At 34.2% G+C, this 14,515-nt stretch overlaps 1 protein-coding gene across 1 annotated transcript; it reads right to left on the bottom strand.

The window, feature by feature from the left end:
- Positions 1–13,688: 13,688 nt before the first annotated feature.
- LOC127115741 (uncharacterized) lies at positions 13,689–14,210 on the bottom strand. Its single transcript, XM_051047212.1, has 2 exons — positions 14,137–14,210; positions 13,689–14,046 (listed from the first exon to the last, which is right to left on the bottom strand). Exons 1-2 carry the CDS (start codon positions 14,183–14,185, stop codon positions 13,712–13,714), a joined length of 384 nt encoding a protein of 127 aa, XP_050903169.1. The 5' UTR covers positions 14,186–14,210; the 3' UTR covers positions 13,689–13,711.
- Positions 14,211–14,515: the final 305 nt, after the last annotated feature.

Raw genomic sequence — 14,515 nt, 5'->3', positions numbered from 1 at the left:
GGTTGAGGGTTGTCAGAGTAAATTGGTGCTGGACTTTCTGGGAAATATATTGTTGTCGGAGCGGGTCTCTCGGGAACATATATTTCTTCAAGAGTGAAATAAAACGTTACTGTCGACACATCATTCTTCACTGGACGAGTCTGATCGAACTGAAGACAACCTTCATTTATCAGTTGCTGAATACCCTTTCTTAAACTGTCACATCCGTTCTCGGCAGCTTGACAATTTCCGCACTCTTCCCCACAGCCCGGGAAAATCTGTCCTTTCAACAGTCGGTTTTTAACTACCGATAACGAAGTCTTCACTTTAGCCACATCAGAAACCAAATTCAAAGTTTCCCCACTATTAACAGCATTAGTCCTCTGCCCGCCGTGAGCTGGCATTGGGTTTTGGATAACATTAGGCACCGGAGAAAAATTGATGGCCTGGGCATCTCTCAAATCTTGTACCTTTAGCTGGAGAGCCTTGCAATTATCTGTAGTATGGCCAGGTGCGTTGGAGTGAAAAGCACATCTGGCGTTGACATCATAACCTCTAGGCAGATTGTTGGGATCGACCGGTGGGGCCAGAGTTCTCAATGTAACCAGATTCATGTCAATCAGCTTGGGAAGTAATACAGAATAAGGCATTGGGATTGGCTCAATGACTCGGTCCGCCTGCCTTGGACGTTGTTGATAGTGTCTCTGCTGACCCGGATTACCTCCTTGTTGTTGATTGTTGTACCTGGGTTGCTGTTGCGGATGATACTGCGGTTGAGGAACAGGTGTTGGAATAGTGACTGCGGCCACTTGATCTTGATAATAATTAGGGCGTCCTCTGCCCCTGCCTCTGCCGGCATATACAACGCTCGTCTCACCTTCTCTTCTTCGCTGACCGTTACCAGCAAACGGTTTCTTGGGAACTGATGAGTTGGAAGCACTGTTGTCTTGAATTCGGCCCATCTTCAACAGACTCTCGATCCTTTCTCCAGCAATCACTATCTCTACAAAGCTGATTGACGGGAAAGCAGCCAATCTCTCGATATAATTGCCTTGAAGAGTGTTCATGAACATGTCCGCCATCTCGCTTTCAGACATAGGGGGTTGGACGGATGCAGCAATCTGTCTCCAATGCTGAGCATATTCTCTAAAGGTTTCCTTGGCAGTCTGAGACATTCCTTTCAACAAGGTCCGATTTGGAGCCATGTCCAAGTTGTATTGATATTGCTTGACAAAAGCCTCTGCCAAGTCTTTCTAGCTCTTGATGGTAGTGCGAGACAAATGAGAATACCGTTCACGAGAAGCTCCAGTTAGACTGTCTTCAAAATAGTACATCCACAGCTTTTCATCTTCAGTGTGAGCTCCCAACCTTCCCAGATAAGATTGGAGATGAGTGCGTGGGCAAGAAGCCCCGTTGTATTTCTCAAAAGTAGGGGGTTTGAACTTGTGAGGGATCCTTACTCCCTGAACCAGACCAAGATTGGTGACATCAAAACCTAAGGAATTTTGAGACTCCAAAGATTTGAGCTTCTCAGCAAGCTCATCCATACGGCGAGTGGTCTCGTGGGCTTCGTCGTGCAAAGAGAATTGATCATACTGATAATCTTCAGTAACGGGGCGCCCGTTAATCCGAATCCCTTGATTCACATTGTATCTTCCACCAATACCATTCCCAACATTCCCCGTGTTGCCAACATTACCCGGGTTTCCATCAGCATTCGCGTTACCCGCGTTTTCAGTGTTCACAGGGTTATCAGCGTTCCCCTCAGCATTTGGTATCTCTACCTCTGGATCGGGCCTCGGTTGCTCAACCAATTCCCTCAGCTTTTCTTGGCCTTCTGCCATACCAGTCATCAATGTCATGAACTGATCCATCCTTTCACGCATATCAGCCAGTTCTTTCTGTATCTAGTCCATTGCTAGTCGTGGACGGTTTTCCTTTGTCGGGTACCTGTGAACTTGCTTGAGACCAATAACTGCCTGAAACAGGGAACAAACATTAGACACTGCGGTGACACCTACAAAACAAACAAGGGTTAGTATGCATGGTATGCGATGCACTGCTTATTCAATTTTAAGGCCCCCCCTTAAAAAGGGAATACCCTGCAAATGAATAAGCATGAGATGTTGGATGCAAATATGCGAATGATGTTATGCAATGCAATGGCATGTCAATCAGGATGGTTGGATCCGCTTGAACATCTGTCAGGTTGCACTGCCTGGAGAGAAATTAAGAGGATCAAGCAAAGCACACCAAACAAAGGTCATGGGATGGATCATGTTATCCTTAATATCAACCATCCATTTTGGTGGATTATGGTTTACACCTTATCAACACCCAAGTTTCATTGATATTAAGGATACCTGAACGGATCGACCATGAATCAAGGGTTTGTTGTAAGTCACGAGCATATAGTTTAGGTTAAGAACCACCCAAAGGGAGTGTACTAAGGTTTAAACCTGCCAAACATGTTCTACAAAAGGTTCCCATAGTCATAATCCCATCTTTCGGATATTATCGGAGGAACGACTACTCGTATTCCAAAAATATTCTTAAGAGACACTCTTATGAGTGTAGTATCGCGTAACAATCATATCAAATCTTACACTTGAACGACTTTCGCACTACGTCCTACGAATAGGCCAAGATGGGTTTGGTAAACTAAGGTCCTTGGCTTCTAAGGTCTATATTGGAAAAAGTAATGTCTAACCACAACTTACTTGTGTGACATTATTGATCTCAACATGACCTCCACCAAGTGAATGGGCTTGCAAGTTAACTTGCTAAGGAATAACTCCACACAAGTCAACAAGACTATGCCATTCTCCTATCTTAATTGCACTCGAGTCCGGGTATAGAACTCATCTCACAAACAGAACCAGCAGATACGACAGTCATATGTACACAATGCAATAAAGCAAGTAAATGCTGAAAGATAAATAACTGTACAAAAGAATAAACACACAATAAAAAAATAACCTACAAAAGCTAGGAGGGACTCGCTTAGGGAAACCGGGTCCCCAGCAGAGTCGCCAGCTGTCGCAACCTGAAAAATGGAATGCGAAAAAAAAACAACCGGCGAAGAAAGACAGGAGAGTCGCCACCGTGCGTTATTTATCCCAAAGGAGGGAAAGGAAACGCTCGAAGTAAACCTGGAAAAAGGAAAGGACAAGACAGGGTCTCGCAACCAAATCTTGGGTTCGGGAGTCGATTATGCGAGGGGAAGGTATTAGCACCCCTATGCATCCGTAGTACTCTACGGGATCCACTTTTGTAGTTCTTATCTAAAGGGTGTGGGTTTATCTAATGTGTTATTTACTAAAAAAAGGGGGTCAAAAGAAAATGACTTGCACAGATGTCGCATCCACTGCATACGTATCTCATCTGAATATGAGAATCAGAGTCTTCGTAGCTCGGCTACCTAGGGGTTAAGGGTAATTGTGCTCGCTAAGACATCGCATCTTATGCCTACGTATCTCATCTGGAATGAGAATCAGAGCAAGCCGTAGTTCGGCTAACTACGGGGTTATGGATTGGGTTTTGGACGAACGACGTCACTACACAATCTACCGGATGCTCGACCTTTGGAGACTTACTCGCCTGTAGTAGAAGGAGTAAAGATGTTAGGAGAAGAAAAATCAATGAAGGGTTAGGGTTGCTCATGCAAAAAGGCAGTCCTTGACGAAGGAACCTGCATAAAGTAAACACAAAAACATTGCCTCCTATCGAGGTCTTCCAGCTAAGAAAGCAGTAAAATGCGGGAAAAATGTAAAAGGTACCACGCGGATAAAGATCCGAAGTAACAGCAATTAGAGGAATGGGAAACCCTGAGATCCTTCCAAGCTAACACCATCAAAGAAAGTGAGTCAGTACAGGTAATCGGAATAAACCTCCAGGTGGTATCCCACAAATAAAGTGGAACACCAGGCAAGCTATCCCTGCAAGAGTATGTGAACCCTCACAAAAACTCAACAAAAGGGTTAGTGAAACACGATAAGCATTTTTTTCATGGATAACAGTATGATTTCAGAAACCTCAAACCCTGTGGCATACACTTCAGAAATTAAACGATTAAGCATTCAAGGCATTATTTATACATTCATACATAATTATGAACCCGTGGGCAAAAACCTAATGAAATTCATCCATCATACCTCATACATTCAGATGATCCAAATTAAGAGCATAAAGGTAATGGGAATAAGGGCAAACCTGATTGGAGAGCTTGATTGAAATTGAGTTGCACCTGTGAGGTTTACAAAACAATCTTTAGGGTTTATGTGAGGCAGAGGTGATTCTGTGCAGTTGAGTTCCCTTCAGGGTTTGGAGGCTGCTCTGAGTTCTCTGTCAGGTTTCTCTCCAGGTTTTGTCCAGGGTTTTGTTTCAAGGAAACCTCAGAGTATTTTGCTTCTCTTCCTTTTTCTGTCTGTTTTGTTTCAATGAAACTCTAGTATTTATATGCTAATATTGGTAGCTTAGTGGGCTTTTGAGAGAGGTCCAAGTTTGAGATTTTTTATTTTATTTATTTATTTAATTAATTAATTAATTTTTTTTTTATTATTATTATTATTTCGTTTTTTTTTCGTTTTATTTTATTTTTTAATTTTTTTTTTCGATTTTTTTTTTTCGTTTTTTTTTTAAATAAAGTTTCTTGAATCTGATTCTGATTGACATGATGAAATGCAATATGAAATGTTAAATGACCTAAAAATGAATGCATGAATGAGGAGGGCAAATTTTGGGGTGTTACAATGACATCACTGTTGAATTCAATTTTGCTAGTGATAGGATAATAGAGCTAATAAGCACATGTATTATGGTACCTACGAGCAACATAACTCTGCTTTTGTCATCCAACTTCCTTCTCTTAGCATCTGGAACATGTTTATAACAAACAAAACCAAACACCTTCCTATGGTTCACACTTTTATTTTCTCCATTCCACTTCTGATAGAAATAATTTCCTTCAGCTTCTTAGTTGGACACCTGCTGAGCACATATGTTGCAGTGGCAACAACTTCTCCCCACAAGGTGTGAGGTAGCTTTTTCTACTTCAACATGATATCAAGCAAAGTTTTGTTTCTTATTTCATCAAGACCATTATGTTGAGGATTGTATGGAGAAGTAACCTCATGCTTAAATTCCATTATCCTCATAGTATCTCTTGAACTCTGTAGAGTTGTACTCACATCCACCATTAGTTCTAAGAATTTTCAGCTTCTGACCACTATGTTTTTTAGCCTTCATCTTGAACTTTTGAAACTCATCAAACACCTTATACTTAAACTTGATGATTTTTACCCATGTCATTCTTGTGAACTCATCCACAAATGACACAAAATACTTGTTTCGTCCAAGTGAATGTCCTTCAAATGGTCCACATACATCAGAATGGACTACCCCTAAAGCATGTGTTGCTCTTGGAGCTACTTCTGATGTAAACGGGAATCTAGGTTTCTTACCTTTCATGCATATTTCACATGACTTCTTAAGCTTCACAATCTCAGGAATACCATGTACCAGCTTCTTAGAACTCACATTCCCTAAGCTTCTGAAGTTCATATGCCCCAATCTGTTATGCCAAAACTCATTGTCACCTTTAGTACCTTCCGCACCAAGGCACTTAGTTTCAGCTGTTTCCATATTCACCTTTAATGTTATGTTGCTTCCCTGTTCAGACTGCATAATCATCTTCTAATCAGAATCATACAACTTCATGAGATTGTCTTTCCTAGTAATTGAGAAACCTTTCTCAATTAGATGACCTACACTCGTCATATTTATCTTCTTGCTAGGAACATACCAAACATCCTTGATCATTATAGTTTTGTCATTCTTCACTCTGACTTTGACATTTCCCATTCCTTTCGCATTCAGATACTTATCATCAACACATATGATCTTTGTCCTCTTTCTAAAGTAAAAATTAATCAACTATTGTTTGTTTCCAATTAGGTGATTTGAGCAACCAGTGTCCATATACCACCACAGTCTACCGAATATCCACCATCAGATTCAGAAGCCATCAATATCACAAGTTCATCATCAGATTATCCTCTGGCTATGTTTTTCTTCTTCTGATTTCTTTTCCTTGTTTGACCAAAAGTCAGAAGCAAAGTGACCAAACTTCTTACAACAATAACATTGAACCGTCTTCTTGTCAAACTTCTCCTTTCCCTTCTGATGTTTCTTCATATCAGATTTGGAGGTTTCTGACTTCTGATAACCATCTTGTCTCTTCTTAGACTTTGACCAAGACTTCTTCTAATTCTTCTTACTAGAAGACACTTTCACAACCTGTTATACCTCTCTTTTAGAGGTTTTCTCAATCAGATGCAACTCTTGTGCCTCTAGATTACTTTGCAGTTCTTCAATTCGCATGGTGTTCAAATCCTTAGAATATTAAATTGCTACAACAATGTAATCAAACTGAGGAGTAAGAGATCTCAATACCTTTTCAATGATTACTTTTTTATAAATAGTCTCTCTACAAGATTTCATATGAATTGTGATCAGAATTACTCTCGAGATGTAGTATGGTGTATTCTCATTGTTCTTCATGTTGAGATTCTCATACTACTTACATAGAGACTAAAGCTTCATCTTCTTCACTAATACATCATCTTCGTAGCAACATATGAGAATGTCCCGCACAACCTTTTACATCATCAAATCAATGATCTTCTCAAACATATTCACATCCACACAGTGATGAATGTAGAATAGAGCTTCCTGATCTTTCTTCCTCAACTCTCTATATCTGTTCCTTTGTGCTTCAGTTGAATCTACTATAACCTCTACATAACTGTCATTGATGATATTAAGAACATCTTGAGCACCAAACAACACATGCATCTAAATCATCCCCCAATTCCAATTCTTTCCATAAAAAACTGGAAGCTTTGTATTGAAGCTACCGTTTCCACCGTTCATCGTCGTTCTTATGCAAGAATTCACTCAGATCTCACCAAACACATGTGTTTCCGAATTTCATAGAATTAGAAAATGTCATTCTGTTATGATTCTGATAGTAAATTCAACACGAATTCAAGAAACAAAATCAATGACACCCACTTCACCGTTCACCCGTGTTTCCAGTGAATATGAACCAGAGCTCTAGATACCAATTGTTGGTGCACAAGAAGAAAAAAGATAAAGATGATAAAGATAGAAGAGAGAAAAGATATATATATATATATATATATATATATATATATATATATATATATATATATATATATATATATATATATATATATATATATATATATATATATATATATATATATATATATATATATATATATATATATATATATATATATATATATATATATATATATATATATATATATATATATATATATAGAGAGAGAGAGAGAGAGAGAGAGAGAGAGAGAGAGAGAGAGAGAGAGAGAGAGAGAGAGAGAGAGAATTTTCTAACAAACTCTAACAGAAAATTGAAATTCTGTTATGATCAAGATTACACACTTAAGCTAAAACCACACTTGGTTTTACATTACTTAGAACTAAATTCAAACTCAAATGCAACTAAATTAAACTTAAATGCAACTAAAACATGAATTACAATCTAACAACGAGGGGGATGGCTCTCTTACACATGATGTTTTGTCAAGCTAATAAGAGAGGTATTGAATGCAGCTCACTGGTATTAACATAATCACTTTAGAAGAGCATCAACATTGGCATCAAATCATTGTGAGGAATATAAGTACTTTAATATATGATGTATCTTTTTCGTATATTACTTTACTTTGAATTTTACTCTTTTTCTTTTTGATAATTTCAAAAGGGAAGAAGAGGTATGTATGTTTTTGTTAATTTTCAGAATACCAAAGAGAAAGTACGAATTTCAAAATAAAGAAGGAGATATAAAAAATAGGGGGAGGGGGGGGGGGGGGGGGGGAGGTCATCAAGTGTCAAACAAAAACTTTCCATCAATATATTTCGTTGTTCTAATCTGTAACACCGGGAAAGCGAACATTTTGTTTTTCTATTTGCTATTATTTTTTATGTTGTTTATGTTGAAGGAATTTTGCATAATCATGTTGATGATATGAGACATATTTGGTTGTTGATTTATTTTTGAATTGATTATTCAACTCTAATGAGCCTATGTAAGGCGAGCTTGTGATGACAATTAGTTAATTTTATGCATGTTTGTAAATTGTGTTACAGAGCAGGTCTATGTTGTATTTGAGTGACACCCTATATGTGTAGTTGTTTAATTTTTGCATTATTTTGCGTTTCGAGATTTAAGGTGTTACACTTTCTACATAAATAAACTTTTGTATTTCTAATGGTGAGTATGCATGAGTAAGTAAAGAAACTAACCCAAAATGATCCAAAGAATATTGGGTACCTAGAAAGTATTATTGATTATTTTTGTAGGTACTTGGAAAGAATGTGCTAAAATTATTAAATTAAAATTGTTTGTCCAATATTGTCGCAACCATGGTTTTACAAACGGGAGCGAGGAACCGGGACTGAACAAAAGAATGCTATCTCTCAAGGAAAAGAGAGAAAGAGAGCAAATCAGAAGAGTTTCCACCGAATTTTATTTTGGATTCCCCTATCGGAGAGGAGGGGGTAACATAGTCAATAAAGCCCTCAAAAAGAAAAGGTGTGTGCACCGGAAGCGCAAAGGTACGGATAATGAATCGGTCTTGCAACTGAGACGCGGGTTCGAAAGTCGGTTACACAGGGGGGAGGTATGAACACCCCTCACGTCCATGGTACTCCATGGGAACCATTTTGTTTGTCTATGTATATGGGTATTTATCTGTTTATTTATATTTATTCTTAATTGCAAATAAAATGAGTGTGAAAGAGAGGGTTTTGGGTTTTTTTATTATTGTGCTCGCCAAGGATTGTGGCCCTTGTACCTACGTATCAGTCGTGGGTGATGAGGAATCAGAGCTCCGTAGTTTGGAGTACAAAATATTTGTGTGTTGGTTGATTTTACCTTTGAGAAAAGGGTTTTCGGGGTGATGTCCTGAGGCACAAAAAAAGAGGTTTGGTGGGTTGAATTGTTTTTACCTTGAATAAGGATTTATGGAAAAGATTGTTTGTGATTAGATCGTACTAAAGTCTATGGGCGGAGGTGAAAATTCTAGATAAACAAGCCAAGTGTCTTGTGTCCAAAATAATTAGAGTAAGGGTAGGAAAGCTCAATTCTTACTCATTCTCCACTACTTAAGGCTCGTAGGGCACAATACTAGTTGTAGTTTTATTGTATTTTTGAATTTGATTATAAAAATACCGCTTGACGTTGGATCAAGGGTTTGTTTATTTGATTATGAAATTGGGCAATGTAACATGCATGCCAAGTAACCAACAAGGAAGCAAAGAGTTTCATTGTAAGGTAGCCTAAGAGAAAGCCTTGTGTATGCAAAAGTGACCTAAGTTAAATAAAGGATAATGGTCTTACAAACATGTTCCCATATGGTGGTGCCATGATGCCATTCTTACAACCGGTATGCAAGTTACAAATGAAATCCCAAGTTAACAGAGTATCACAAAGATATGGAAAAGTCCTCCAAGCAAAGGTCCTAAATGAGATCCTCTAAGTCCAAGTTTATTAAGTGGAATGAATATTTTTGGTCTTATCATTTTATCATGTTTTTGTTGTTTTTAAATGTATGGTGACAATAAAGATAATAATATAAATAAACATGCATGATGAGTTTATACAATGATGATGATAATGATTGTTATAAAGTAAATTACAATGCAATAACATAACAGTAAATCACAAGGTAATAATGATAAAGTCACAATAACAATTGTTAGTGAATATGGATGGCATAAAATAAACCACAAGACAATAGTAACAAGATCAGAATAATAGTTAGTGATAAAATAATTACTTATTTATTAAAATAAAGTCTAACTATGAAACAGTGATAATACCTTAAATCACTAAAGAATATTTTATTATATTAACTATATTCTACTTAATTAACTAAATATTATATTAAAACCCCAATAATATTCTAAGAAAAGCCAAAAATAACAATGCATGATATGGGATGGAAATAATTTTGCAAAGAGGATAGAAAAGTTAAAATTGTTCTCCTTTGACTTTTTAGGTCATTATAGTTGATCAAATGACCTATATGAGACTCTGGTAGATTAATACTTTCTACCCTAACTCATATGAATAGAAAAAGAGTGGTTACAATTTGGGGTATGATATTACTCTTTTTATTTTTGATAATTTCAAAAAGAGGAAGAAGAGGTATGATTGTTTTTGTTAATTTTTAGGATACCAAAGACACAACATGAATTGCAAAATAAAGAGGAAAATATATAAGATAGAGGGAGCATTAAGTGTTAAACAAAAACGTCTCATTAATATATTTTGTCATCATAAAAATGGAAGAGATTGTGAAGAAGATGTTCACCAACTATCTTGGTTTAATTTTGATGAAGACAAAAGCTTATCAAATAAGAAAAAAAAGTAGAAGTCTATCTCAATCAAATTTCAACAATACAAAAATCATTGGATGTTTTAATAAAATAAGTTGATCATGAAACAACGTTATTCAATTGTAATTCACATTATATATATATATATATATATATATATATATATATATATATATATATATATATATATATATATATATATATATATATATATATATATATATATATATATATATATATATATATATCCTTAGATGTCAGAAAATCATTCATCTTTTTAAATCTAAATTTTCTAAGCATACATGCACCAATATCACTCAAGCCACAACTTCTCAAAGTCAAATAATCAAATTTTAAAATTTGTTTAATCAATTACACTATATATGTAATATGTTCAAAACAAAACAAAATAATTTTATTTTTAGAAAGAAATGTTAGTGTCATTAAAGTGAAATTAGACAAAGTCAAAAACTTAGCACGTAATAAATGTGAAATATTTAATTCAAAATGTTTTGAATTGAACCAAATCTTAAAGAAAATGAGAAAGGTCAACTTAGTCTAGAAAATTTGTTAAGTAGAAAAAAATACTCAAATGATAAATGTTGACTTGATTTCTCTAAAATTGCTAAACCAAGTAATAGAAAAACTATCTTTGTCAAGGCTAAAAATAAATTCAACAATATGGAATCTAAGAAAGTGCAAGTTGAAATTCATCTTAAGAGAGTCTATGTTAAAAATAATTTTATGTCTCTAAAGATACGAAATTTTTTAAGCCTACATATTTTTATTGCAATACAAAAGATCATACACTTAATGCTTGTTACATAATAAATTTTTGTGTTCCTAATGGCGAGTATGTAAGGGTAAGAAAAGAAACTAACCCAAAAGGACCCAAGAATATTGGGTACCTAGAAAATATTATTGAATATTTCTTGTAGGTACTTGGAAATCATCTGCTAAAATTATTAAATTACGATTGTTTGTTAAAGATACAATAAGACCATATGACATGGCAAGATTAAAGTTTCATATGGTTGAAGATGAATTGAAAAGATTGATGATTTCAAGGAGCATCTCATTGGTATCAACATAATTACTTTAGAAGAGGATCAACATTGACATCAAATCATTATGAAGAAGATAAGTACTTTAACATATGATGTATTTTTTCCCTATATTACTTTACTTTAGATTTTAATTTTTTAATTTTTGATAATGTTAAAAAGGGGAAAAAGAGGTAGGACTCTTTTTATTATTTTTCAGGATACCGAAGAGACAACATGAATTACAAAATAAAGGGGGATATATATACAAGATAGATACGCATTAAGTGTTAAACAGAAACGTCTAATTAATATATTTTATCATCATTACAAAGGGTGAGATTTTGAAGAAGATGTTCACCAATTATCTTGGTTTAGTTTTGATAAATACAAAAAGTTATCAAATAAGAAAAAAAAAGTAGAAGTCTAGCTCAGAAAACCATTCATATTTTCATCTCTAAATTTTCTAAACATACATGAATCAATATCACTCAAGCCACAACTTCTAAAAGTCAAATAATCAAATTTTAAAATTGTGTAATCGATTCCATCAGCATTCTGCCATAACTTTTTGAATATATGTAATTGATTACATCAACATTTGATATATTCAAAATCGATTTCAAGTTCTGTTTTGATCACCAAGTGTATGATGACAATTGTTTATAATAGAAAGTGTTGTGTTTTCTAAAAAGTGGTTTGCTTTGTAAGTGTTGTAAACATAAATTAGTGTACTTTATGGTTTATGTGAGAATCATCATAGTGTTTGATGATTTTGGAAAAATCCTTTGAATTGGGTTGATTTAACGGAAAATTCTTCAAGTTGTGAAGAGACTAGATGTACCTTTGGTTTATAAGAGAAATTGAGATAATTCCTTATGTTCATTTATTTTACAGAACTTTAACTTTATGTACTTTATATTGCTAAAAACATATCATTTTCTTATCCAAAGAAAATTAAGAACATAGCACAAAGTAAAAAAAAAAATCGAGAAACTTTAATTCATCCCCCTCATAGGTTGAATATCATAGTTACACAAATAATGGATGGAAAACGGATCTTGAGTCAGGCAGGGTGACCCATGCCTAGTCATTCTTTGGTTAGGTATCAAATAAAGTAGGTTTTGTTCAATGTGATGTGCATGTACTATATTAGTAAATTGTGATAAGATAAATTTAATATCCAATTTCTAAAATTTGAGTTTAACTTATCTAAGCTAATTATATTAAGATTATATATATTTAGAATGAAGAGTGGGAACAATCAATAAGATGAATTAGAATAAAGAGTTATTCACCCAACTAATAAAAATCAAGAATTTATTAGATATTATTGGAAATAGCTCCTACATAAATAACTAATTTTTGTGTTATTAGCTTTAAACAAAGTAAAATATGGACCTCTATCCACTAAACAAATCTTATAAGGGTTATTTAGTTTGATTAAAATAGTGAGAGAGTATTTGATTAAAGACATAATTGAATTTTTTCAATGATACTTATATCTTCAATATTTTTGAAATATAGATTATCATGTCAACAAACATTTGAAATATAAAAAAAACTGCATTTACATGTCTTAAATAAGGTGAAAAAGGTACCACCAAAGTCTGTACGGGTTGGTGTGTCGTTACAACTCTCATCAACATTAATAGTGGTGTATGAGAAGTTGCTGGAATTCCACCTGATGAAATGGTTCTTTATTTGCTTTGTCTAAGTTTTATCGAAAAAAGCGTGAAAGAAGTCTGCCATAGAGTGAGCAGCCAACCAGAGTTTATATAATGGGGTAGTTTCATAAGATATGCATTTGGAGTTACACCATTTCCAAACACATGAGATTCTAGCGTAAGAGAGATTATAACAAGTACCATGAGTCTTATTTTATCCAAACATTTCTATGCAAAGTCAAAAAAAATAAGTAACATGCTTATTCATACTCATATTTCTGTATCTGATATCTCTGTATTACCAACTGAATTTAACATAATTAATTTTTTTTTAATACATTGACAGTGTGCTTTATAGAGCAATATTTTTTTAGTTATAGAGCAATATTTTCTTTTAAGAACTAAATCAAATTGTCAAAAATATTTAAGTGAAACAATATATTTTTTTAAAATCTTAATATCTGATTTTTTGACCAATTAATTCAAACTAGAATTACACATAAAAAAGTTATAACCTATAAAGTAGTATTTATTCCTTACTCTCTAGTAATAAATATAACACTTGGTAATTCAACTAGCATAGGTACAAACACACATCTTTGTACCATTAAAATAATCAAAACAAACTCCAATATGATCTCTATTAGGATATTTGCTAGCACACTTTGAATCACAATCAGGTTTACCACCATTGCATGATCCCACTCCCATGCTACATCTCTGCGCATGCTTGGAATTATCAATATTGTAAACACATGTGCATAAGTTGTAGCTATCACAAAACCACGATAATTTACCATCGTTTACTTGGCTTTTACAATACTGCTCACAATTTCTCTCATTGCATTTCTCTGATACTAATGAACACATCCCTGCTTCTACTCTTAATAGCGTTATAAACGGTGCTGCAAAATAAATTAAATTAAATTAGAAATTTTGATATATATATTTCATTTAAAAGCATAGTGGTTTGAGAGACTAATTGTAATTATTACCTGCTGCAATTGAAGCTAGGATGACAAAGAAAATGAAAGAGTTTGCCATTTAGATTTTCAACACAGACAACAAAATATTAGTTGGTTACTCTCTTTGTCTCTACCTGTTCGAATTTATAATACTTTCTCACGGATTAAAGAATTCAATATTTCTCAAATATTTTACTAATATATTATAATTTCTAAAAGTAAAAATATATTATTATATCAAAAGATACTCAATACATCCAGTATAATCAGATTTATTTTGAATTTATTAATAATAAAAAAGCTTCTTTAGGTTGATCTTTAAAAGGAAAGTGGTTAAGATATTTAATTTAGTAATTTCATTAAATTGTTTGAAGATAAGGATGTAGATTGTGAAAAAGTTATGGATAGT

The sequence above is a fragment of the Lathyrus oleraceus genome, chromosome 1 (assembly GCF_024323335.1).
Source record: "Lathyrus oleraceus cultivar Zhongwan6 chromosome 1, CAAS_Psat_ZW6_1.0, whole genome shotgun sequence".
NCBI classification, from domain to species: Eukaryota; Viridiplantae; Streptophyta; class Magnoliopsida; order Fabales; family Fabaceae; genus Lathyrus; species Lathyrus oleraceus.
Note: the sequence above shows the minus strand (reverse complement) of the source record. Positions and strands in the feature narration are given on the sequence as shown.